This window comes from Diachasma alloeum, unplaced genomic scaffold (assembly GCF_001412515.2).
Source record: "Diachasma alloeum isolate Michigan unplaced genomic scaffold, Dall2.0 Dall_scaffold_78908, whole genome shotgun sequence".
NCBI lineage: Eukaryota > Metazoa > Arthropoda > Insecta > Hymenoptera > Braconidae > Diachasma > Diachasma alloeum.
In genome coordinates this window covers 2,064,781-2,092,377 of record NW_021683643.1, presented here as the reverse complement: position 1 = coordinate 2,092,377, position 27,597 = coordinate 2,064,781, and the positions used below count along the sequence as shown (strand labels likewise).

The window sequence follows — 27,597 nt, the reverse complement described above, 5'->3', positions numbered from 1 at the left end:
TATCCCTTTGCCGTGCACTGCCCTTTCTGCAGGTTACCTCTCACTCAGTTGAAGCGAGAGAAAGAGCTCTTGCCTTCTCTCATCGGTTTCATTCCCCGTTTCCGCAGGGTGTTTCGTCACGTTGCCTCTTTTTTATTTCCATCCTTTCCTCGTCCTCCTTTTTTCCCCCCCTGTACTCGCCCTCTCGCCCTCCCCCTCGCCCAATGCCACCCAACTCTTGCCGTTCGAGAGGGCTCCGAAGCAATCGAAAATGAAACTCCGGCAAGGCGAATATTTTTTCCGTTATCGCGCCTCGCTCTCACAATTGCTATTAAATTTTTTTTTTCTCATTTTTTCCTCTGCTTCCATTTTCGATAGTCAGCGGATTAATTGCAGTATTAAAAACAAGGAAAAAAAGAAAGTGAAATTGATCCGTAATTGAAGTGTAATTAAACTCCGGTTGTGATGACGATTGAAATGACGATTCAATAGTCAAGATTATTTTTATTTCTCTTCAATTTGTTGATTTTTCATTGAACGAGTATAAACGAATGTTTTTGGGGAACACAGGAGGTGAAGACCGAGAGTTAAAATTGCATCGTGATCGTTGCGACGAGACAAGAATCGATATTGTCGCGATGTAGAAGGCACCCCGGGGGAGAATAGTGTAGGAACAGAGAGGGTGGAGAGAGGGAGAGAGAGAGCTCAACTTTTCTCCATACTTTCTCGTTGGATGCACCCAGTGGAGTTGGTCCTCTCGTCTTCATGCTTCGCCAGTACTTACTACGATAAAGGTTGACGTTGAAAAGAGGCTCGGGCGCCGCGAGAGCCAGTGCCGGTGTCTCTCTCACGTTTCACTCTTCCTCTCGCGCCCAGTGGTACTAACTCAATTTTCGGCCCGAAAGTGGTCACACCCCATCACTCAACTCCTCATCGGTATTGCCATTTCTCCCTATCCTTCAGCCCTCTCGCTTTCAACCTCCAGCGTTAACCTCCCCTCATCCTCTCGCACACTCTCTTCCCTCAATTTACGTACGGCTGGATAGTAACGTCACAAAGGGAGTGTATTTTTACGTGGGTGCAACGTTTAAACTATAGATGAAAATGTGCAGGGCACACATACTCATTCCTCTCTCTCCTCACCAAAGAATCCAGGACGTGCGAGAATATACATATCCCCACGTACGTCCGACACCTGATAAAAAAAAGTAAATGAAATAAAAAAAAAATACAACAATGGGGAGAAACACCGACGAAAAAATATCGGCCTCGACATCACGAAATTCTTCTCATTCCGTGGTTTTTTCATTTTAAACGTTCGAGACTTGAAAAATATGGAAAAAAGAAAAGGTGCGAGAGGTAGTTTTAAAAAAGCCCTCATCCACCGATACTGGTGTTCTGCATATATTTTTAAACATTGGGTGGAATGAAAAAAGATAATAAAATTTCAGTAAAACACGGGCAAGTGGAAAAATGTCGGCGAAGGTGGGGGGGTAACCCACCGATAGATGAAAAATGTGTAATTTTTATTAATCGTACCTTTATTAATTTTCGTTGCGGCGTTCCTCGGAGGTATAGGAGGCGCGTGAGAGCCAGAGGGGCTGGTGGATATAGTCTGTGCGCGGTGCACCGTTGCACACTGGGTCGCACTGCAATCGCTCTGTCCCCCTTTCCCTTCTTGTCGAGAGGGGGAGGGTGGGAAGCCACCCTTCTCGGTGCTTTCATACTCAGTATATACGGTGGTACATGAGTACGTTAGCTATACGTATGTATTACATGTATGTTACATCCAACTCTCCACACAAGGCACACACGTGCTAAACCCACACACATAGCTCACTCGTCTTTGAGTAAAGGTAGAGGTACAGGTGTATAACGCGTATTCTATATCGTGTATCGATGCTCATTTTTTAATATTGATGCCAGACACGCTTTCTGGGGATGAAAGTTTTTCACTCCGCCTGTCTATTTCACTTCTTTATACTTTTTCAGGGGCTCTCTAAAATTTCCTTGGGTTTCGCCGGTGGTGAAAGGCGAGTTGGGTGGATTTCTTTTTTTTTTCATTTTTTGGAATTAGGTTGAAGGCAGGGTGGTAGATTAGGTGTGACAAGTGAATTCAGGGTGATGGATGCATTATCAGGGAGGCGGGGAAATTCCTGATTCCGTTTGATATGAAATCTCTTTTTTCGTCCATTAGTTCTCGGGGTACTTGAAAAAAAAGACTGTGATTGTGGAATTTCTTTGATATCGGGGGGATCGATTGATCAAAGAGGATGTCCTGCGCTGTGTATGGAATTGGAAATTTTTCTGATGTGGGACGGGGCGGGGGGAGGGGACCGCGGAAATTGAGTTTTTGTTTTAATTCTTTTTTGTGGGGGAATTCATGGGAAATTGTGATTTTTTATTGGATTGGAAATCAACTCACTTATGCATTTCTGAAATTTGCGTTATATCGAATTGAAATTTAAATCTTTGTTGATGAGTCACTGGAATGAGTGATTTTTCAGTGAGGAAATCAACTGGAATTCAGTAATTTTTTTTTTTTTTTCATCATTTCGAGAACTTTGAATTGTTATTGAAATTACTCGCAAATGCAACTACTCGGCATTTTTATTACGTTGTTGGAAGTAAACAGAAATTTCGTGGACAGTTGAGTAGTAATTTTCATAAGAGTGATAGTGAATTCGAGGTAGGGGGACATAAAAAATTGCAGATTTCACATAACATTCAATACAATTGCATATTTTTGATCAGGAAGAAGACGAGAATTCCCTAACTGACTGGAATGCGCAACCAAAAGATGAATATTCAGTACCAAATTACTGAAAAATATATTTATCTGAATTTCTCTCATTTCTATTAATTTTCGTGGAATAATTAAACTGAAATTTTCAGTTTCCGTTGATTTTTCCATAAAAGTTTCAATTTTGAATGACGAAATTCCATGACATTTTAGTAAAACTAATCTGTGATAAAAATTTCTAAGAAGTGTACCGGAAAATTCAGCCAAAAATCTTAACCTAGTGTATTAAATTAAAATTTGAATTTCTATTCGATCTCCACAGAATTGATTTTTCAGTGAAGAACTCAACTGGAATTTCAAAACAGCGACACCCAGAAAAATGATTTATTTGAATCAAATAAAATTTATTTAAATCAAAAATTTTGTTTGAAATTGTGTTTATATTAAATAAATGTTTTTTTACTGTTAATAAATCTTTATTTGATACCAATAATTTATTATCGCTTTGAAATGGGAATAAACTTGAAAAAGATTGAATGAAAAACATGCAATAATTATTAGGGGCTGTACAATTGTACATACATCACGTAAGACATTGAGGGAGCGGGGGGAAGAAATTTCTATTTACCTGAAGAAATTTCCATGTTTTCACTATCAGAAATTTGTTCACAAAATACACGAAAATGTGATTTTCTTGAAATAAGAAACCTATTTATTTGAAATAAATAGTATATTCGATTTTAAATCATAATTTATTTGAGATAAATAAATTGTTTGTTCAATATAATTAAATCTTTTTTTCGAAACAAGTGAAAAATTTAAAATAAAGATTTTTATTTGATTTAAAAAAAAAACATTTTTCTGGATGTAGTTTTTGTTGATCGCTTCGAGAATTTCCACTTGACATTTGAGGTAAAATTCTCTCATAATACAAATACTCATGATTTTTATTACTCTAATCTATTCCTGAAATGGAGGAGTCAACGAAAATGTAGTGATCATCCTGGTTTCAATGGGAACAGAAGATGAAAAAAATTGACAAGTACATTATCACCTGAAAACTTTGTCCAGTCTCCCCTAGACAAAAGCTGATTCACGTTTCCCGCTCATTCTTCGTATGGCACACGAGTGTGTAGCCCGCCTCTGCGACCCATATAGCCACCGCAATGTAATAACGGATCGATCTCCGCTCCTCCCCTCCTCGCCCATCCCCAACCATTAACCTAAACGTCGAAGGAGTATTCCTCGTATTTACTTTTTCTCTTCAATAAAAAAAATGAAAATTACGACGTATTTCATCAGCGCTAGCCACGTCAGTGGCACATTTCCCTCGTGAATCTTTGGTATTTATTTTCAACCTTCACCAGACCCCGGGCAATTTTTACTCACGTAATTAGATATCCATCAATCGGCCTCCAACTGCCACCGCTCGTTGGTGCAAAAATCATAAATTATCTGTTATATCTATAGTGGAAAATCATTTCCAGTTCGTTGCAAGTCCAATCCTCACACTTCCTCTCCCTAGGGTACAAAACCCATTCAAATGCTGAAAAGGCAGATGGATCCAATGATTTGGAACATAAAAAAATAATCAACTCTAAATTTCCTTGATTCAAGATTTGTTGCTTCCGAATAAGAGTTATGTTTTTCTTTAATTTGAGTTTTGGATTTTTGTGGTACATCAACCCATTATGATCCAATATTTTTTAATTGAGAATGAGCTACATTCGGAATAAATACTTTTGATTCAACGATGAATTATTCATGACTTAAGGATAAATATCCCTTTATCAGAAATATTCTCGTCAAATTATTGAATCATCAAAAGGATTAACATTAAATTCAATTCAGGAGAAATGTCTTATGAAATTTCAAGTTTCAGGTAGAATTTGAATGAATTCAAATGGTTCTAAGTAGAATTATAATATTATAATTATAATAAATTATATTATAATAATTATATTAGAATTATAATTATAATAATAAGCCAGAAATTTCACAGTTCAATTAAATATTCAATTAAATCTGTCAATTGAAAAAAAAAATACATTGATTTGATTCGATTTTGATTCTCTCAACTTTCACTACCTTTCACTGATTAATTGAACTGAAAATTGCAGTTCCCTAAAATGCCTGGAATTGCAAGAAGTTTCAAGGAATTCCCTGAAAATTCATTTAAATTACGGAATTTCCGTCTTTCTGCCACTAAAAAATGGAACTCTACTTAAACTTTCACAGCAACTTGAAATAGTATTGACTTTTTCCCCTTACATCGAATTCAGGGTGCTTATCCGGAAAATTCACTCAAAAGTTTTTAACAGTGCATTTGTTCTTCGTTCAATTCTTGATGAAAAAACTAATGAAAACGAAAATCCTCGAAATCCCCTGCATTCTTTTTGGACGAATGCAGAGGTTCCATGATCTCTCAAGATGAAATCTCCCCCTCTCCCTCACCCCTACCCCTCCCCGCGCCCCGCGAAAAACTGTGAAAAAACCCAATTAATCCCGCATCTCCCAAAAAAACATTCTCCACCTAAACTAATCGAAAATTCCCCTGAAGAAATCCCCCCAAAAAAATTGTTCTGGCATTGGAACAAAGTCTCCCAATAAAAACCAGTGACATTCATTTTTGGCACATTGTTAAAAAATTCGCACTGACATTTCCAGTAAGGATCTTAGAAATTTGTAGCAAGTAACATGTCCATTGAGATGTCAAGGAATTTGGTAAAAAAAAATTCATAATTTCATGGAAACATCCGTGGGAATTGCAAATTCCAGGTTAACTATTCCAGGAACATTAAGGAAAAATCCGAAAAATTGAGAAAATCCTTTGAAAGCTCCTGGAAATCCAAGAATTTCAAGGAAATTCCCTGAAAATTCAAGGGAATGTAGGAGTGAACATTCATTTTCACTTGAAAATTCACTCAAACTGCAGAATTCCCGTCTTTTTGCCGATAAAAAATTGGGACTTTCCTTGAATTTTCAGAGAAACTTTGAAATTCCATTCACTTTTTCACTTTAAATCAAGTTCAAGGTCTTTCCCCGGAAAATTCAGCTAAATTTTTTTAAATGTAGACGAACCTGGAATTCCATCGACTTCAAAGTCTTTATCCAGAAAATTCACCCAAATTTTTTTAAAACTGCATTGGTTTGTCGTTCAATTCTGACGAAAAAACCAGTGAAAACGAGAATCCTCGAAATCCCCTGCATTCTTTTTGGACGAATGCAGAGGTTCCATGCCCTCTCAAGATGAAATCCCCCCTCTCCCTCACCCCTACCCCTCCCCCGCCGCTCGAAAAGCTGTAAAAAAAACCCAATTAATCCCGCATCTCCCAAAAAACATTCTCCATCGAAACCCATCGAAAAATTCCCCCGGAGCAATCCCCCCAAAAAAATTGTTCCGGCATTAGAACAAAGTCTCCCAATAAAAACCAGTGACATTCATTTTTGGCAGTCGGGCAGTTTAGAGGGAAAGAGCTCGGGACACAGCGAAAAAAAAAACAACTCACCCCTGAAGTCTTCTAATATGTGCAGTCGATTTTTTCCTCGTGATGTCCACACAGATAGAGGATCCAGGGGATTCGGATTAGCCTCGGCATCGTCCGTTCCTCTCTGTCTCATTCTTTCTGTATAAAATATTCACTGTCAGGCTGTGGAATGAGGGGGTGGTACGATGGGAGGGGGTGGTTTCGTGGTGGTTGGAAACGCGAGGATGAGGGAGAGGTGGAGGAGGAGGAGAGCTGGATATTCTGACTAGACTCCTCGCTCGACGTCGGCAGTGGAAACGTGTGCGAGGAGAGAGAATCGCGTGTGTTGGAGAGGGTCCGCTTATTCGACGTATATCCCACCCCCTCCCCCCCGCTCCGCCACCCTCTCGCACCTCCTCCAGTCCCCCCTTATCCCCGCAGTTCGAACGGTATGGGTAGGTATTGTGTTTATATGCATATCGAGCCTCGGAGTCTCTTGTGCTCCAACTCCGCATTTTCCAATATTCGAACTTTCTGTCTCGCTCATCTCCCTATATACCCCCCCCCCACCCCCCACCCCCTCTTAGCCCACCCGAAATGCCTCATTCTATCCCTCTCAGCTGGGCTATCTGCAGCGCACCGTTATATTTGGACAAAATCGAACGAACGAAAAAGGGGGTTTTGCGGGATAGAGAGCGCCAATCGCCGAGGAAAGGGCGAGGGGGAGGGTATTTTGGGGGAGGAAGGGGTGAGGGAGGGTGGAAGCGTTGGGGATATGGGCCCTGGGATCTAAACGCCGCCTCTCAAACATTTATTATAAGCTTTAGCCCTGGCGGAGGCATTATTTTTCGGAATACCGAAGAGTGCATCCTATATTTGTCCCGTTCATCTCACTCTCTCGGTCTGCCATTCTTTCCTCGTGCTTAAAAATCCTCCGGATTGTGTTTTTTTTAGTAGAAATGGGGAAAGGGGCGGGGGGGGGGGAGAATGTACACAGTATATGAAAAATAAAATGAGTCACTGAGAGGGTACGGGGGGAGGGGTGGGAGCAGACGATAAACGTGAACCTGGTAAAATGGCTTTTCATATCGGATAAATTAGACCTCAGGGATTTGGCAAACTGAATAAAAAAGAGGATGAATGGGAGGATGGAGGATAGTTTTCGATACGTTATACTGATATACTTGGTCTTCCTTTGGAGGCTACCAATAAATGCCACAGACAGGTTAACGAACCAACCCGTCGACATCAACGACAGAGTTTTTACCATGGCTTCCGGTTCTATAGGCGATGGCGTCACTGTCCCTCTCTTTCACTTGGAGGATATGATGAGGGACGGGGAAAATGTCGACTTTGGGGCTTTTAATTCGCGATCAAAGGTAACGATCGTTGGGGGGCAGTGGGTGGGAGGTGTAGTGGGGTTTTTGATGGGTTAAATTAATTTCCTCCGTGCTGTCATTTTTCTCCGCCTTTCGGTGGATGCTTCGATGGAAAATCAGTGAGGTATAGTTCTCAATATTCTGACCTATTTATTCTTGCACAGAACTTTTTTCTTTAGAACCACTTCTTTTGGGTGAAAAATTGAAGGCTGCTAGAAAATTCAATCTCAAATTTGAGAAAATAATGAGACTATTCACGAGTTCCAATTCCAATAATTTCGGGAATGAAAAATTACTTTTGAAATTTGTAGATTTCAGGTTTTTTCAATTGCGTCAACTTTTGTTTAATACTGTTGAAAAAATGTGGCTGAATTTTCCGGAAAAAGACCTTGAATTCGATTTACGGAGAAAAAGTCAATGGAATTGTGAAGTGCTATTTTTTTAGCTAAATATTCAATGCTAAATTCCCTTGAATTTTCAGAGAGTTCCTCGAAAATTCTTGGAATTTCAGGAATTTTTCAAGGAATTCCCTACAAATTCACAGGAATCTGGAATTCGAGGAAAGATTTTTCTGAATTTTCCTGATTTTTCATTAATTTTCCCCAAATAATTGAATTGAAATTTACAGTTCCCACGGATTTTTCCATTAAATTATCAATTTTCAATGAGAAAATGCCTTGAAATTTCAATGGAAATGATATTGTTAGAAATTTCCAAGCCTCTCACCGAAAATTTCAGTGGGAATTTTCTTCATCCAAATGTCAGTCAATAGAATTGCACTATTCGACTGTTATTTCATATAGTCAACACGGTATTCAGCTGATAATTTTTGATAATTCAACTGGTAATTTTTCATGTTGACTATATTTGTGGAAAACAAAAGATTACGTGGTCGAGTGAACCCCTGGTTGGAACTGTCAGATGGATTTTGTCTCACAGTACAACTCTTTTGGCCGACATTTGGATGGGAAAATTCCCTCCCGAATACTACTCGAGCTTCAAAATTAATCGAGTAATTCCCTCAAGGTTCCCTGCACACAAACGAAGTCGTCAAGTTCTTCAGGAAAAATTTTTTAACCTGAAATACTTAACTCCTTCGTTTGTTTGCAACGAACCTATCGGGAATTGCTCGATAATTTTGAAGCTCTCGTGGTATTACTTGTGGAAATTTTTTGCCAGTGAACAGATATTTGTGAAAGGACAATGAATATTTGTATGAATCTTCCCTAGAATTGGGAGAGTTTACTTCGCGATCAAAGGCAACGATCGTCGGGAAGTGGGTGAGAGGTGTACTGGGGTTTTTGATGGGTTCAATTAATTTCCTCCCTGCTGTCGTTTTTCTTCGCCTTTCGGTTGATGCTTCGGTCGAAAATCAGTGCGCGATAGTCCTCAATATTCTGACCCATTTATTTTTGCACAGCACTTTTTTCTTTGGAGTCACTTCTTTTGGGTGAAAAATTGAAGGTCGCTAGGAAATTTAATCTCAAATTTGAGAAACTGATGAGTTTATTCACAAATTTCAATTCCAATAATTTCGAGTTTACTTCGCAATCGAATTGCAGTGGTATTCTCGATGGTTAAATCAATTTTCTCCTTGCTGTCATTTTCTTCGTTTCTCGGTGGATGGCGCGATAAGGAGTCAGTGCGGGCAGTCCTCAATATCCTGACCCATTAATTTTTGCACAGGATTTTTTCGTTAGAATCATTTCTCTTCATTTAGAAGTTGAAAGCTGCAAGATGTAAAATTGAATGACAGTGACATTTCATCTGCAATTTAAAAATCGTGAAAATTAAGTTTTCCTGATGAAACTCCCTTTCCTGTTTTCCTGATGAGACCATTCACTAGCTTCAATTCCATAAATTTCGAAGGAGAGAAGTTACCTTTGAAAATTTTTTAATTTGAGATTTTTTTTTAAACCCGTGCAATTTTCGTCAACGACACACATTTGTGATGAGACAGTAAAAATGTGTCTGATTTTACCCTCAAGGACGACAAGGAATACCAACATTGAAGTTTTTAGTTTGCGTTTGAAGACAACGATCGTTGGGGAAGTGGGAGGTGTAGGGAATTTTTAATGGGTCAAAATAAAATCTTCCTTACTGTCGTTTTTTAGCCTTTCAGTGGATCCCTCGATAGGGAATCAGTGCAGGGCGTCCTCAATATCGTGATCCGTTAACTTCACGAAAGAGAAGTTACCTTTTAAAATTGTTCAATTCCAGATTTTTTTTTAATCGGTGCAATCTTCGTCAACGACACACATTTGTGATGAGACACTAAAAATATGTCTGATTTCACCCTCAAGGACGAGAAGGAATACCAATATTAAGTTTTTAATTCGCGTTTGAAGGCAACGATCGTTGGGGAACTGAGAGGTGTAGAGAATTTTTGGATGAGTTAAAGACTGTAATTATTTCGCCTTTCAGTGGATCCCTCGATAGGGAATCAGTGCGGGGTGTCCTCAATATCCTGATCCATTCATTTTTGCACCGAATTTCTCCTCTTTCGAACCCCTTCCCTTCGTTGAGAAGGTGAAGGTTGCGAGTTGTGGCATTGAATTCCCAAGAGAATTAAATCTAACATTTGCAGAACGTGAAAATGAAATTTTCCAGATGAAATTCCTCCTTTCTCCTAATGAGACTATCAACAAGTTTTAATTTCATCAATTTTCGGAATGCCAAATTCCTTATTAAAATTTTTAATTGGATTTTTTGTTTCTCAAATCTCTGTACTCTTTTTTTAACGACACACATTTGTGAAGGGACAGTGAATATTTGCCTGATAATTTGTCCAAATTAATTGTCTTCTTTTCAGCTCAACATCAGTCCTATCCATCGAGCAGCCTCAATGGGTCAAATACTGGCACACGTGTGTCTGTACTATCAAGTGGTTATCGGTAATGGTATATATCCCACATGGGCGAGGGGAGGCATAATTAAAATATTGACCCAGGACCCCCAACGAGAAATCAATCACCGGATTCTCGGTGAGAGCATTCGATGCGCTAATCTGCCTCTCGCGCCTCCAGCCCACCGTGCCAATTAACTCCGCATTTCACTTCGAATTAATTAATCATTTTTTTTGTCGATGGAGATAAGAAAATCGGGGATTCAGAGTTTGGTGAACTGATGAAAATTCCAGCTGCTCGATGGAGAGGATTGTAATGTGAACGGTGAATGCTCGATTGGTTACATCAAGAGACCAATTCCACAATCACTTACCGATTTTTTTCATTGAAAATGACTGGATTAATCCAGTCCCATGAACGAATGCAATAAAATTGAAAAAAAAAGAAAACATTCGTTTCGAATTTAGAGTGGACTCTATTCCGTAGTTGCTGGCAGAGCCGGTGAGAGAGCGTCACAACACGTGGAATCAAAACAAACTCCACGCAATCATCGAAAATAACAATCAGCGGCGCGCGTCCGACTTTGCGGAACCTCAAACGAAAAACATTATTTCTTCAATTTTTTTTAAACTGCGATGTGAAGCGTTTTCAGGATCAGAAGGACGAGAAGAAATCAGATAAATATTGAAAAACAAAATAAAAAAAAAGAAATGAGAAAGTGATACATTATTTTCATGCCCCATTTGTCAACAAGAGGCCGTCGGTTGTTATCTTGAAAAGCTCCCAATGTGTTTTGCATTGCAGACTGCCAGATGCGAAATGTTAACGTGAGATCAGTCAACTCTAAAAGAAGGAAAACACCCTCCTCTTCCTGCTTGTGAGTCTCTCAGTTTCGGTGTTCGTAACAATAACTCTCCACATGTAATACCAAGACATAATGTTTTATTTTCCGTTATATTATGTTTCATTACATATTCCAATTTGTTGTTATTTAACGAAACTAAGACCAATGAGTTGTTTACTATTATTAATCAACAATGTTTTACCGTTAATCCATTAATCAAGAGATTATTTTGTCAACAGACATATAAACATTTTAATATGCATATACACGTATATGTATCATAACTTGATCGAACAAAATTGCGTTTTTATCATTATAAAATTACGTTTTGGTTGACTATTGATTGATTACAATGGTTTGATTAACTTAACCGATGGATGGATCGATCTAACGACATACACCACCAAGTTATATAACCCATAATCGTATATATATTTATCATTGTATGAGTACCATTATGTTGATTCGTTCTTTGTGACTGGTATTATGAAGAAGAAAGAGAAAAAAAAACAAGATACAGAGACAGTTGAAAACCCCGAGCGCAGCTTATTCGCTGAAAATATCCCATATGCAGTCGTCATGCGCTTCCCCCTGTCATCCGTTCTCTCGTACTTCCACTATATTTTTTATTCCCTATTATTTCTCTCTGGAATAATATTGAAAATACCAAATTCCCAGAGTCGTTGTTCCTCTCTCTCTCGCCGATTCAGGTCTCTCTTTTAATACTGTACATTGATCGAGGGTAATCAATATTTCTAATTAAACAGTAGAGCATAATCACAAATTATTGCCCCAATTAATTCGATAATGAGGAGGAGTCAATTTCGCTGCGAAATATTTCAATTCTTGGAAAATATTCCGGACTCTGAGATGTAAAAAAGTACTAAAATTCAAGTGAAATTGGCTCGATCGTTTTTTTTTCATTTCATTAATTTCTTTAAAAAATTCACGGTGTGGAAATATCCATTAGTCTCCAGCTTTTATAAAATGTTGATTGAATTTCCTACAGATTGCTATCATATGAGACCTGCTAATCGGCGAGTCGTTGCAGATTCGAAGAATTACTGGGATAATACGATTATCAGTAATGGCTCGTAAAACAGTAAATAATTCAACGATTGAATTAGTAGTTACCGACGGGATATCGCAATTGAATGCAGACGTACGCTGCATTGAGTTGTTGATATCCCCGAGGTTATGGGTGCTCGCAAGGGCTTCCAAAGGATACGTGCCGAACGCTCAGGATGCCCCAAGACCGCAGGCCTCGGTCACGGGATATCCTCACACTCGTCACTTATCCGATGGCCAAAGACTTTGCCGATTTAATAATCAACCACACGAACTAATTCAATCGGCACTCAGCATCACTCCAATTATTCAACTCCACTAGAATAGACTAAATAGATTACTCATTGATGATGTGTTCGAATCAGCAACGAATGACTTCCCTTGCACGTTAATTTCACTCGCAAAAACCTTGTATTACTCGTATTCTTAATTAATTAGTCTAACTCGCATTTACATACACATTTACCAAGTATATTTGCTACTGCTGCTGCTTCTTATACGTATGAGCCTTTAGAATCGTTAATGCGTTTAAAATCGACACTAAATGATAACAAAAAGGTCTTGATGATTAAACAATCTTGATGATATTGAAGGAGTGACACACGGAGGCATTTTATTGAGAACCAACAGAAATTAAAAAAAAAAACAAACAAAAATGATAAATTCAGAGATTAATTGAAAGAATCAGGATCAGAATGTATCAAAATTATCAGCATCTCCTGCGACCGTTGATTGCATCTCCTTGATGTCGATATTTCGATCATGTGGAATTGGATGAAGTAATGAAGATGAATGAAGTTTCGTCGAGGCAATCGATCGGAACGCGCGTCGATTGAGTTTAATCAATGATTGGAGAATTATTTTATCGATTTAATCAATGCTCACTCCGGATTGTCTCATAACTACCAACGTAGACACACACTCTAAATTCGAAACCACTGGGAATCGAATGACAACAATGGGAATATTGTTTTTCCACGCAAGAAGGCATTCCTTTATTCGTTCTCCTGCCTTTTAGTTGATCAATTATTTCAATTCAATTTTAATCGTTAATTTCAGTTGTTTTAATGAGGTTGAGAGAATAATGGCGATGTTCAGTTTCCTGGATCCTTGTTCCCTGTGCTTTTTTGGTGACAAGTTACATGAGAGCCGAGAGGGGTCAGTGGCCTATGAAACACGGATACTACGATTAAAACCTGACAGAAGCCCTAAATCTGCACGCACTCTTCTTTCTGTTCCAGCTCCTCTATTCTTCTTCCCCTCATCTCCCTTTCTCTTGGATTTTTTTTTGTTTTTCGTCACCACTCACTTCAACGACTTCATTTCCGGTTTTTTTAAACTTCCGGGCGGTGGTATCGCTGTTCAATCAATCACTGCAGTAATATTTTCTCAGAGGAGTTTTGTCAATGCTCGTTTATTTAATTACATATTCAATTAATGTTATTTAATTGATATTTGTGTAATTGATTTTCTGTAATCTAGATTCATTTGGCCTGGATATTCAATTCGTGAGAATATGAATTGGGAAATTACGACAATACAGTTTTTAATTTGAAAATAATTGATGCGTTTGGATTTATGGAGCATTGGAGTAGATATAATTGAGAAGATTTCGTTATGAATTTTCACAATTTTTATAAACTTTCATCACAGAAATTGGATTTTTATACGAATTCTTTCATCGACTGAAGAAACGATGGAATAAGACAATTTGATGAAAAATGTTAGAGATGTATTGTATGAAAAATGAAGCAGTGACAGCCGATTGAAGAAACGTCTGCGTTATGACGCCATAATTCCGACATTTTGAATCGCCTATAACTCATAAATACGTGTGCAATGTTTTTGATTAAATTTACATATCCAACAATTGAAAAAATTTCATCCAAAACCTCAACCAACAAATTCCTCAATAACAATACACAAAAAGTTCATATGAATCAATTCTTGTTCAGAATTTCTAAAAGACAACAGTTGCCTGAATTTTCACAATTTTTAATAACTTTTATCGCAGAAATATAATTTTCTATAAATTCTGTCATAGAATAAGACAATTGGATGAAAGACATTACAAACGTTCTTTTACGTCGAAAAATCATGAAAAATGGAAAAGTTACAGCAGATTGAAGAAACGCCTGTGAAATATGACGTCATAATTCAGATATTTTCAATCGCCTAAACTCATCAGTCTTTCGTTATGAAATAAAATACGTGTCAATTGTTTTCGAAATGAAAAAAATTTGATACAAAACCTCAATTAACAAATTCCTCAATAACAATACACATAAAAAATTCCATATGAATCAGCTCTTGATAATAATTTCAAAAAGACAATAGTTGCCTGAATTTTCACAATTTTTATTAACTTTCATCGCAGAAATTGGATTTTCCATGAATTCTTTCATCAACTGAAACCATGGAATAAGACAATTAGATGAAAAACATTACAGACGTATTTTTTATATCGAAAATCATGAAAAATGAAGCAGTTGCAGCCCATTGGAGGAACGTCTACGTTATGACGTCATAATTCCGTCATTTTCAATCGCCTACAACTCATCAGTCTTTCGTTATAAAATAAAATACGTGTCCAATGTTTCCGATTAAATTTACATACCCAACAGTGAAAAAAAATTCACGCAAATCTCCAGCCCCCAAGTTCCTCAATAACAATACACAAACAATTTCACATGAATCAATTTTTGTTAATAATTTCCAATTTATTCCTATAAAATATCAATCGTAATTTTCCAACAGTGTGGACTCCCATGTTTTGGTTCATCTATCAGCTGTTCCTAGCTTTTCGCGCTACTCTCACCCCCCAGGCAACACTGGTTATACACTCGCTAGCACCGGGTGGAAGAGAGAGGTTCATATATTGAACCGAAAATTCATCCGGGTCGTTCGCTTTGTGACGGTATACCCCGCGTCTATAGAGATCACACTAACGTTTATATCTACCTCACTGCTCTCGCACCTTTATCGAGACAAACTTCATTTTCAGTGTCGTGTCTCCGTGTATTCTCACACTCTCTCTGTCCCTCTCCCCTCTCTTTTCACCGCCGCCCCCTTTTCCGCACGACTGTCCCACTCACACTCTCTTTTTCTCTCTCTCTCGCTCTCTCTCTCTTTCACTCGCCTTTCTCGGTGGAAACTCACCACGCCGACCCACATTCGATTCGCCATTGGCTCTCGAAAATCAATAACGAACTAAGAATAAATTCCGTGTCGTCGTACGAGACCCTCTATAATCGAGCCAAGAAAGGCTCGATTCTAAATTCTGAGCAAATAGTTGAATAAAAAAAAATATGATTAAATAATACTTTGGAGAAGTTGTAGATCATTTGTGTGAAGCTATGTTTAAGATAACTCAGGAGTGAATGGCGCCTGAGGATCATTCAGATCGATCTCATCCTCGTTTTGTCGATCGCCATCCAAAGTTCAAGTCAATCACGACGTTTCGTTTACATTATGTTACTGTATTTATTGTAATTGATCAAATTGTTTGAAATCAATGACAATTTTTGAACGCCTGGGATTCGGTTGAGAGATTGAAAGCAAAAAGAGGGGGGGCGGGAGGGGGGGAGGGATGACATGTGTACGGTCGTAGAGACAATTTTCTTCTCAATAAAACGCCACCGGGCTGATGAAAACCATTGTAGATGCATGGCCAGCATTTTTACCAGAATAATACTATCCAAAAGATGATTATTATGTCATTATCATGGCTGATTTACCCCCCAACTGACCCTTGGCATTGTTGTAATATGTTTTTATTCATTAAAACAATTGCGAAGGGACAGAGGAAGTTAATCGGGGGAAAATTCACGTGTCTAGCGTCAGATACAAATGCTGTCGCTATGACAACACGTGAGCATCTTGTTGCGATAGTACCAATATATAATGATGATAAAAATGTGGATTAATATTCCTGGCAGATCTCTACCCCGCCTCTGTTTACCCCGACTGATTATTAAAAATAGATGTTGAAATATGAAATAAAAAGGATGAAATAAGGTCATGTTAACAGGTAGATTTAAATCCACAATCACCCCCCCCCCCCTAGATTAAATACCCCTGTCTCTTAGATAATTCCCTTTTTCTTCAAACATGAGCATGAATACGTTCACAGAGTTCACACCAACACAAGGAATATCATGTAATTACTGATTCACCAACAGAATTTTTCACTCTGATGTTACTTTCTCTCTGACACACGTACTTCTCACGGGGATGATTTAATCTTCGAAAAGGTTTAATCAAATTTAATCTATAAATTACTTTGTCACGTGAGGTCGTCTGCGATAACGTGCACTGGAGACAATTTCCAACTCGTGATGGAGGTAATCAATTATTGAAGTTCTTGAGGGTAAGGATTTGGTTATTTATGACTGGAAAAATTTATCAAATTTTGATTGGGAAATGTTGAATATGTCAGGCATTTTTCCTGCAATGAAATGGGTTTTCAGGAAATTACATTGAATCTTTTTTTCCGTTGTGGAAAGCGACACTTGACTGGAAATCACAGAGATAGATAATTTTTAATTGTCGGGGAGCATTTTACAATTTTCAGGGACTCTTAAGTGTGACTACACTGTTGAAATTTTTTTGAAATTTCATGGAAGATATTATAGTAAATTTCATGAGAGTGACATTGAATCGGATTTGGGGAAAAATGGTTATGAAATTTCAAGTTTTAAGTAGAATTCACGGAAATTTATGAGTTTTTAGTGGGAGTGCACTGTTAGAAATTTTCAGTAGTAATACCCCAAGAGCTTCAAAATTATTGGGTATTTCTCGATAGCTGCGTTGCAAACAAATGATGGTATCAAGTTTTGCAGGTTAAAAAATCCCGAGCACTTGTGCGAGGGATTTTTCTGCAAAACCTGGCACGATGGTTTGTTTGCAGGGGAGCTTAAGGGAAATACCCGATTAATTTTGAATCTCGAGGAGTATTTGTCGGATTATTTTTCCCAATCGGATTTTGGCCAAGCAGAGTACAGTGGATAACATCAGGAAGTGAATTGGGGAAGATTTGAACAAATTATGTTAATAGAATAACCCGATTTCCATAGACTGTCAAATATAAGATTCTATCTGAAATGAGCCGAAAAAATGAAGAGCTACTGGGAAATATTCAGGTAAAAAAAATGAAGAAGTACTGCGAAATATTCCAAAGCTAGGAGGAAGTATCCGAAATAGGGGAGGGTGGGGCAAAACGGCCCCCCCTTCAATTGTCAATAACTTGTGAATGACATTGTGAAAACTCCCAGTTTCAACTTCATTTTGAAGATAATTTTTCATTCTTCAAAACGAGCTCTAACTCATCCCAATCGGATTATTGAATCGGAAAATATTGACGATTGAAGGGGGGCCGTTTTGCCCTATCCTCCCCTAAAACTGTCGGGTAGCCTCAAATACTGCGCTCTGATTGGTCGAAATCCAATTCGGAAAAATAATCAGTAGTAATACCACTAGTGCTTCAAAATTATCGGATATTTTCCGATAGCTTCGTTACCGAGGAACGATTGTGTCAAATTTTTCTGCAAAATTTGACACACTTGTTCCTAGGCAGGGAAGCTTGAGAAAAATATCCGATTAATTTTGAAGCACGAGGAGTATTTGACGGATTATTTTTCCACTCGGATTTTGGCCAAGCAGACTGCAGGGAACAGCATCCGGATACATTTACACAGCCATACATTTACTACCCACGTTTTTGTTTATCTGTCATACAGAATATTAAACGTGAAATGCGTTGAAAGATAAGAAACATTTGAAAAGCTACTAGTGAATTTCTGTCGGAAATTTTTTAGAAATTTCCGAAATAAAACTGTTTGACAGCCTCAAATACTGCGCTCTGATTGGTCGAAATCCGATTGGGAAAAATAATCACCTGAAATTTCCGGTAAGGGTCTTGGAAATTTCTAAGAAGTACCGTGTCCACTGAAATTTCAAGGAATTTTGTCATCAAAAAATCATAATTTTGTAGTTTGTTTCGGTATGGTCCTCGATTACTATGTTCACATTGTAATTTTATTTTTATATTAGAATGGATCCTCGAAAATTGAAAGCTCTTTTCCTCCGTGTTTAATCGAAATTAAACGCGATCCATTCAAATCTTTTGTTCGTCATTCGTTCATCGAAAACAGTCTGTCTCACCTCATTCCTCTCTATTTTCTATTATTTGCTTACCATTACATAAGAACAATGGTCTAAAATTTGTTTAATGCAAGTGACACTGTTCTTAATTCAATCGAAATTTCCTTAATTAAAAACAAAATGAAAATTCAACATGCATAATGTAAAAAAAATGTTCGAAAATGTAATTTTTCAAAAACCAATTTCATTGCACAGCCTGTCTCCCTTGAAAATCCTCAAAAGCTGGAGAATCCGAGGGAATATGGCTTCAAACGACTGCTGATAAAATTGTTCCAAGTTGAAAAAAAAATTGAGATAAAACGAAAGAGGAAAAATTTATTACGCGAGTTGTGGGTGAGACGTAACTCCACGAGCAGTTCGCAATAAAGCCGAATCACCTCTATAAATCCTGGGGAAATCCCTAAGAAATTATGTCTGTCCCTCAAGACTAAACTGGCGAGCTGGTGTCCGTGTCAGACGTGGTGTAGTCGGTCGACGGTGAAACTTTTCAAAAACCCCTTCGAAACCTCAGTACGACGTGTTTTGTGTTTTATAATATTGTATATAGGGTTACGGTGGCGAGAGGGTTGACGGGTGGAATGGAAGGAGGGATGGGGCGGTGTGGGTTGCATGGAACGCCGGCTATTGGAAGCACGTGACGCTCGTACATTCCCGTCTGTGGCAACAAACCCCGGTCCAATCGTTTTTGAGTTATTCTAAACAGAGTGGCTCGTGGTCTCTCCGTCTCTCCATCATACCTTCATTTTACCTGTTTTTGATTTTTAAAGGAAGTGAGAGCGTCATTCATTTTCAATTTGTCTGTTTTTAAGGTTTAAAAACATCTTATGCAGCTTTAGAAAATTTATTGGAGGTATTCTATGCCAAACGAGTCAACGGCTGACTCTCACCCTTTTGGATATTGATCTCGATTTTTTTTACGATTGGGGGGCTAGAGAAACTATCTCTCAATTTTTTTCAGAATTTCTCGGCAGCCCATTTCGGAGATGTGATTTTTTCTTTGTCTTTTTGTTTTTTTTTCAATAACTCGGGCTCTATTAAGCCGATTTTAATTTGGGACCGCTCAAAATTTTCCATTTTCTACCACATATAAGAAGGTTTTGAGAAATTTTTTTTTCAGTCCATAGGTGCTCATAATAACGAATTAAAAAAAAAATTGAAAAACTTGAATTTTTAAAATTATGTCATCTTTTTTTTTCAGTAACTCCTATAATCAAAACAATTATTTTGAGCTGTCATACAAGTTAGGTTTCGCCCTGGATCTTTTTTATTTTTAATTTTTTCTTCTCGAAATTTGGCGAATTTGGTCAAAACACCCCAAAACGACTTCGATTATGGACCAAAAAAATATGTAACATATAAGTATAAATTTAAAATCACTTTATACTGTTAGTAATCAAAGTCAATCAACGCCATTTTAGGGTATTTTGACCAAATTCATGGAATTTTGAGAAGAAAAATTTGAAAATAAAATAGATCCAGGACGAAACCCGACTTGTATGACGTCTCAAAATACTTGTTTTGATCACAAGAGTTACTGAAAGAAAGACGAGAAAACCAAAACGTGAGGTAAGGTTGAAAATTCAAGTTTTTCAACTTTTTTTTTGAGAATTCGGTATTATGAGCACCTAGCGGTTAAAAAAGATTACTCAAAATATTCTTATAGATGGTAGAAAATTGAAAATTGTGACGTCATGAATGAAAATCAAATGAATAGGACTGGAGTTATTGAAAAAAAAAACGAAAAAACAAAGAAAAAACCATATCTTCAAAATGGGCTGCTAAAAAAATCTGAAAAAAATTCAGAAATAGTTGTTCTAGTCCCTCAATTGTAGAAAAATCGAGATCAATTTCCAAGAGGGTGGGGTCAGCCGTTGACTCATTGGACACAGAATACTTCATTGAGATTTGAGTGAATTGAATTCCACCTCTTGCTAGGATGATTCGATATCAATAATTGAATTTCTAATTAATTGGGCTGAATTATTTATTTCATATGATCAGATGATATTTTAAATTTTCAACGAAAATGTCAAAATGAATAGAAAAATTTCAAACAAAGCATTTTATTAAAGTCAAATTCTTTATGGCTCTGAATGCCTTCTCATATCGAATTAAAGTTATTATTACATCTTTTAATAACGAAAAATATTGAAATTTTCTTGAAATCTATCATTGCTGTAGAATCATTTTATTTTAATCATTCCACTGAATTTGAATGAAAACAATTTTTTTCTCCATTTTTTCATTCCCATTTTGCATTTTAAATCGACTCCAATGTTAATTTTTTTTTTGCTCCAAAAGAAAAATATTTTTTCAGTTTAAATTCATGGCAATAATGGACAGATCAATTCCCTCTACTGTCCATCCGAACTTTCTCTTTGTAATCTCCGTCCCTTTTTCGTTCGATTTTCCCCCCTCTCATTTTTTTTCATCCAACGCGCCCAATTTTTTCCTCTCGCAAAGTCCACGCGAGAGTCTAGGGTAAATGGCGTGCGATTGCATTCGCGTTTAGCTTTCACCTCGATTTTTATTTTTTTTATCATTCATATTCCTTTCTTTTTCATCCATCTAGACCACCTGCCTTCGGAGCGTGGAATTTTTAACAAAAAGATTTTTCCACGAACGAATGTACAGGTTGAGCTTTTCCACTCGCTAATCGCCGTACACTAGAAATCGGTGTGACACTCAATTTGCGGCCAAGTGACTCGTACTGATGGAAACTCCTTTTTTTTCGAAAATAAATATCGAAAGGAACGATCGGACATTTCAATAAAAATCCTCAGAATTGGCTGCATCCTTTTAAAACAGTGTATTAAAACAATTCGACGTTCCAATTAGCGGATTAAGGGGAGACTACTGTGAGTTTTCAAAGTCGCGGGCTATTGGAATGAGATTTCTCATACATTGAAGATTGATTATATATGTCTAAAAATGTAAAATCTCTCCATATTATAAAAATTCAAATCGACTTCTGGTCGATCATAAAAATTTGGTACTCGAAATTAAGACTCCAAAATTAAAGGTCATGAGGGTCAGAATAAGGGTCACAAGGATCAGATTAAGAGTCACACATTTCAGAGTAAGGGTCTAAATAAGGGTCGTAGGGTTCAAAAACCAAGGGTCAGAATCTAAGGGTCACCCGGGTCAAAGTAAGGGGCACGAGAGTTATAATGAGGGTCAGATTACGAATCCAAATAAGGATCAGAAGGGTTAGATCGAGGATCGCAGTCAGATTAAGGGCTCAAATAAGGGTCATGGGGGTCAGAAACTAAGGGTCACAACGATCAAAAGCGGGTCTCTATACCCCTCCATATCTCCATCTCTGTACATTATAAAAATTCAAATCGACTTCAGGTGATAAAAAATTGGTACTTGAAATTAAGATTTCACAAGTAAGGGTTGCAAGGGTCAGAATATGGGTCATGAGGGTCAGGATAAAGGTCACGAGGGTCAGATTAAGGTCATAAGGGTCAAATTATGGGTTACGAGAGGTATAATGAGGGTCACGAGTCAGATTAAGGGCCATAATAAGGATGATGGTGGTCATATGGGGTTTGGCTAGGGGCATAGCCCCCTAGTTAGTGCAAAAAAAAAAAATTCTTCATTGTTCGTTTGCCCCACAGACGCTTAAAATGTTAAAAATAGTCCAGGGCCTCCAAATTTTGAGCTACAGAAGTTTTTTTTTAAATTTTTTGAAAAAGTGTGTACAGTAGCAATTACGAATTAGTTTTTTATCTAATTTCATTTTTTTAAAGTAAAAAAGTGCACTATTTATGTAAAATAGCCCAAAAAATGTTTATGAAAGAATCGAGAATATATTTGAAGTAATCTAAGGATAATTTTTTTGCCTATTTTACACGAATGGCGCAAATTTTTATATTAAAAAAACCAAATTAGCTGTGTAGGAGGCGAATTTCAAAAAAACTATTTCGTCATTATTATTGTACACATTTTTTCACAAATTTTGAAAAACAAACCGTAGCTCAAAAATTGGAGGACATGGATTATTTTTAACATTTTAAGCGATTGCAGGGCAAACGAAGAATAAACAATGAAATTTTTTGCACTAATTATTCGTTTTTAGACATATATAATCGATCTTCAATGCATGAGAAATCTCACTTCAATCGCCGACGACTTTTAAAACTCATAGTATTCTCCCCTTAATCAATGATTCAGGTAACGGAAATTATGTTTTTTTTTTGGTTTTCAGAGAGAGAAAGACACGACAACATTTACAATACCAGCATATGCAGACACCTTAACTCTTGACATGATAAATAATAATCACCATACATGTAACACGGTCTGAACCCTCTACCCCTCACCCTCTTTACAGCAATCTTACCTCTTAGTGAAATGTTAATGACTGTAGTTTTCAAGTTGGGATACGTTTTTATATGCAACCCAGTTGTTTCTAATGACTGTACATGTTATGTTTCTTAATGTGTATCTGTATTTATTATGCCGAAGTTGCCCGATGATATAACAATCATGATACAAAATACATACATAATGGAAATTATTCACTGGAATCGTTGTGACATTTTAATCATACGAGTTATTTTTCTGTTTTCAGCTGCACAGATTCCACAACGAGGAAGTAAGTAGTCTTATTCAATCGGTTTTATAACTAATTGTGATATGTTGATTCGTTAGATTTATTGGTTATACCTCTGAATATTATTCGGACAATTGGGGCTTCGCAAGTAAATTCTTTGTTACTGAATGGGGAAGTGAAGGGAAAATAGTTGACATGTGGTTTTTTTTCGTAAATGAGGGAAAATTGATAGTTGGGACGAAATAATGCAGACATTCCGACTGGTACGAACTACTTCACTTTTTATGATTAGAAAATCAATAAAAAATTCGTGTCGAATAATTCAATCTCATTTTTTTGGAGATATTTGTTCCTTTCAGAAGTGAATTTGTGTCTATTTTTTTAAGAAGACTGTTGGAAAAAATTTGAAACTGTATCGACAGTTGACTATCAATTTTTGGGAGTGTGAAATTTCAATTAATTGAAAATTGAAAAATCTATTTACCGGGATTTTCTATTTTTTTAAATTTCAATGCGACTGTCATTTCAATGTCATGGGATCATGACATTTTAAATGGCAACGAAATTTCAATGAAATTCCACATTTTTGAGTAGTAAAAAAATGAGAATTCCCCATCTTACTTCAATTTTCAATCAAAACATGACTATTCAGTACCAAATCACGCTGAATTATCCTTACTTCTATTCATTTTCATGAAATGATTGAACTGAAGTTCACAATTTCCATTGATTTCTCCATAAAATTGTCAATATTCAATGCCGAAATTCCTAGAAATTTCAGTGAAACTCTAATGTGATAAAACTTCCAAAAATTGTACTAGAAATATCAGTCAAAAACGTTCAACAGTAGAATAACAAATTAAATCAGCCCTCATCATACCTCAAGACTCCCAACGAGCCCCCGAATAAATATTGAACAATATTTAGAGGTGAAAACCAATTCACTGATCACATTGTATCCGAAAAATCGCGAGTTATCGAAGATCACGACTTGGTTTTAACTTTAAACTCATTTTAATTCATTTAATTGATTGAACACTGAGGTTTCACAACTAATTGTCAATTTTTAATAAATCGTTGCAGCTTGCAAGAGGAAAGACGAGATGGCGAGCCAGGCAGAACACCAACAGCCCGCCCCCAAGAAACCGCGGTTGGTTTTCACAGACCTTCAGCGCCGTACTCTACAGGCTATTTTTAAAGTAAGTCTGCCCCCTTCTCCTTTCACCCTCGTTATCTGTAATTCCTCTCCTGTCTCATCACTCATTACCCAACGATGCCCCGCATTTACTTGCGTAAATAAGAGAGTGAAGCGCAGTGGGAAAGAGACAGAGGGGACATAGAAACCTCAATTGCCAGTGCAAATCGATTTTTCGTATTTGTTCTGGCTGCCGGAGAGTCCCCGAAATTCTCATCACCTGTTGCACACACACAACTCCTAAACAATGCTCAAGTGGATTATCCCGAGCATGCAAGTGATCATCGCGGTTTGTGGAATCCGCGTGGACGAGTGTACTCGGTGACACTTGAACAGAAAAGAATAGAAAAAATAATGAAAGATAGGGTTGGAGGGGGGGGGGTGGAGTGAGGAGGGTCTTTGCAGTCTGTTGCGGACTGGAGTTGAATTCCGGGGAAAGTTACACGGAGAGAAAAGTTGGATAAGAATTAGCTCGAAAATCGTGGCGATTTTACGAGGGGAGGTTGGGGCAAAACGGACACTTTTGACTTTTTGAAAAATGTTAATAAGGGGTTGAAATGTTGATAAAATTTAATAATTTTTTTTTTCAATACAAATAACAATTCTTTCCTTTTGTGGCGAGCCTAAACTGACCTCAATTCATAAATTTATTTCTGACTTATGAATAATTTTAAAAAAGTCTAAAGTATCCAATTTACCCCACTCTTCCCTATACGAATGGCTATCGTGGAGCGAAATGTAATTCAGTGATAAAATACTGGCTTTTAGTGGATATCTTACGATTTTCTCGGTTGAAAAATACATCTATGGATGCAAAAATTATCCTCCTGTTTAGTAAAATTTTCCACACCGACAGGGGATTGTTTGTTTTGTACCCGTCTGAAGGTCATGGGGACGGACGGAAGTGAATTGTTACCAAACGGATTCGGTAAAAATCATTCTCCGTTACAGATAAATTATACGGAAAATTGGAGCAATTATTCACGATCACTGGGATAATTTTGGGATACAGGGTAAATTTTACAGTTTCGGTACAAATCACCCTCACGTTTAGTAAATTTTCCCGGGACAACGGAGTAAAATTCATTATTAATCTCACACTTTTTTTCCTAATTAAGGTAAAAAAGTACGGGAAATCGAGGTTGCTCCACGATTACTTGACTTGTTTAGTACTTTTTCTCCAACTTTTTTCTCCGTGTAGACTGGTTTTTATGGGAAAGATCGACTTGATTACACGGAGAGAAGAAATTAGCTCCGAAAAAGTATGTGTTCCACGCGAGCATATTTGATGAAGGAGACCACATTCACGTGGAAGAAATTAACCAATTTGATAGATGAAAATTTAAGATCGTTTACGAAAATTAAATTTTTGTCATGACCATTGAAAATATCTTTAGAAGAATTCAGTGTCGGAAGGAAATAATATAATTTGTTGTACACTGTTCAAAAATTTTCCACTGAAGTTTCCGGTAAGATTTTCGGAAACTTCTCACAAGTAATATTTCCACTGAAATCTCAAAGAATTTTGTCATCGAAAATTCCTAATTTCATGGAAAAATCAGTGGGAACTGCAAATTTTAGGTTAATTACTCCGGGGAAATTAATGAAATATCAGGAAAATTTAGAGAAATCTCCTTGAATTCCATATTTCTCTAAATTTTCAGGGAATTCCGTCAAAAAATCCTGGGATTCTTATAATTTTAAAGGTATTCCCTAAAAATTCAGGTAAATGTGGAATTTTCGTCTTTCTGTCGTTAAAAAATGGGACTTTACTTGAATTTTCAGGGAAACTTGAAATTCCATTGACTTTTTCCCCTTAAAACGAACGAAAGATCTTTTACTGAAAAATTCCGCCGAATTTATTTAACTCAGGGAGAAAGAAAATGACGATGGAAAATGATGATTTGGATGAAATGTCAAAAAATGACGATTTGGATGAAATGTCCGATGTAAGAACCCTCTAAAAATATTCTCACGTCATTTAATTTTTATGGAAAATTTAACAATCAAGAGTTTTAAAATCTCTGGTGTGATCTGACAGGGCACTTGACTAACGTTGGACCCAATTGGAATATTGAAAATTAGCAAGTAATTATTCTCCGCGGGCAAGAATTGGTATTAAGTAGAATGAAAAAAAATATATATAACTAATTCAACTTTGCACTTTTAATTGATGCATATGAAAAATGCACTCTCATCGATCCCCAGTATAGAGAGGCATATAAGAAATTTCGTAAAACGAGACTGAAATATTCTCGCAGTCGGTGAAAACTTCGAAACTAGGGTGGTTACGTTTGAATAACCAAATACGTTGCAACTCTGTCATGTATTCCTGATTTACCTTCAGCTGGAAGAGGCTAATAATAACTCATCCTGGAGGCAAAACTCATACTCCAGGATGCGAATAAAAATACAATGCCGGTGAGGGGGATATAGGTATAAAAAAATGATGTGTAAACAGAGGGAAATACTCGGGGAGTAGTGCTCCCACTTGAATCGTGCCTCTCGCGTCAAGCAAGAGTCGAACTATCGATCGGTCTTGAATAATTTCGCGACTAGCTCTTTAGCCTACACCCAGCATTTCAGTTGCACTATTGTTAAGCCGGTGCTAGTCGCCATGTTATGGGCCGAGTTTAGCCCTAGCCCTGTATTGTCCCAGTGAAATTTTACCTCAAAACCTCGCCACTTTCGAATCCGTAAGAAATTCCTGAGAACAAAGACAATAAACATTTTCGTGTGTGTGACAATCGAGAAATATCACTTTTTTTCTATCAAACAAACAAATCCCAGCGATTAATTACACTTGATTGAGAGTCATCAAGTTCGGTTGAATGTAAAGGAATTGAAAATTATCAATTCATTGGAAATTAACTGGAGTTTATTGAGATAGTACAATAATGTTCGAAATTTTTTCCATAAACTTTTTTTTTAAACTACAGTTCTAATGGGATTTCAACGTAACTGGGGCAGTTTTTTCGCTTTCGAAGTATAATCTCCAGTTTTATTTTGAATATAATGACACATATTACACAATCAATTCCCTCAAATGAATTGATCTAATCCGAATGACCGAATCGATTCCAAAAGCATGAGAATTGCATCAAAATTATTTGAAGACGCCAATAATTGATAATTAACGTCGATTTAATCGATTGTTTTCAATAATCATGTTGTACAATCATCAAGCTGTACTACTTCAATCAGGAAATGAAGATCATCGAGAAATGTCACTTTTTTTCTATCAATTAACAGATTCCAGCGATTAATTTCACTTGATGGAGACTCATCAAGTTCGGTTGAATGTAAAGGAATTGAAAATCATCAATTCATTGGAAATTAACTGGAGTTTATTG

General features: G+C 37.1%; 1 protein-coding gene across 4 annotated transcripts in view; it reads left to right on the top strand.

Moving 5' to 3' along the window:
* The window catches only part of LOC107047879 (hepatocyte nuclear factor 6), a 67,786-nt gene that overhangs the window by 29,257 nt on the left and 10,932 nt on the right, over window positions 1–27,597 (top strand). For 2 of the 4 annotated variants that reach the window (XM_015270771.1, XM_015270770.1), the window contains 3 exons: window positions 11,219–11,291; window positions 23,068–23,091; window positions 24,133–24,248. In XM_015270771.1, the coding sequence (XP_015126257.1) occupies window positions 11,219–11,291; window positions 23,068–23,091; window positions 24,133–24,247 (212 nt within the window). In that variant the 3' untranslated portion in view covers window position 24,248. The remainder of the gene's footprint in view (window positions 1–11,218; window positions 11,292–23,067; window positions 23,092–24,132; window positions 24,249–27,597) is intronic. The other 2 variants (XM_015270769.2, XM_015270767.2) reach the window with 1 other exon arrangement.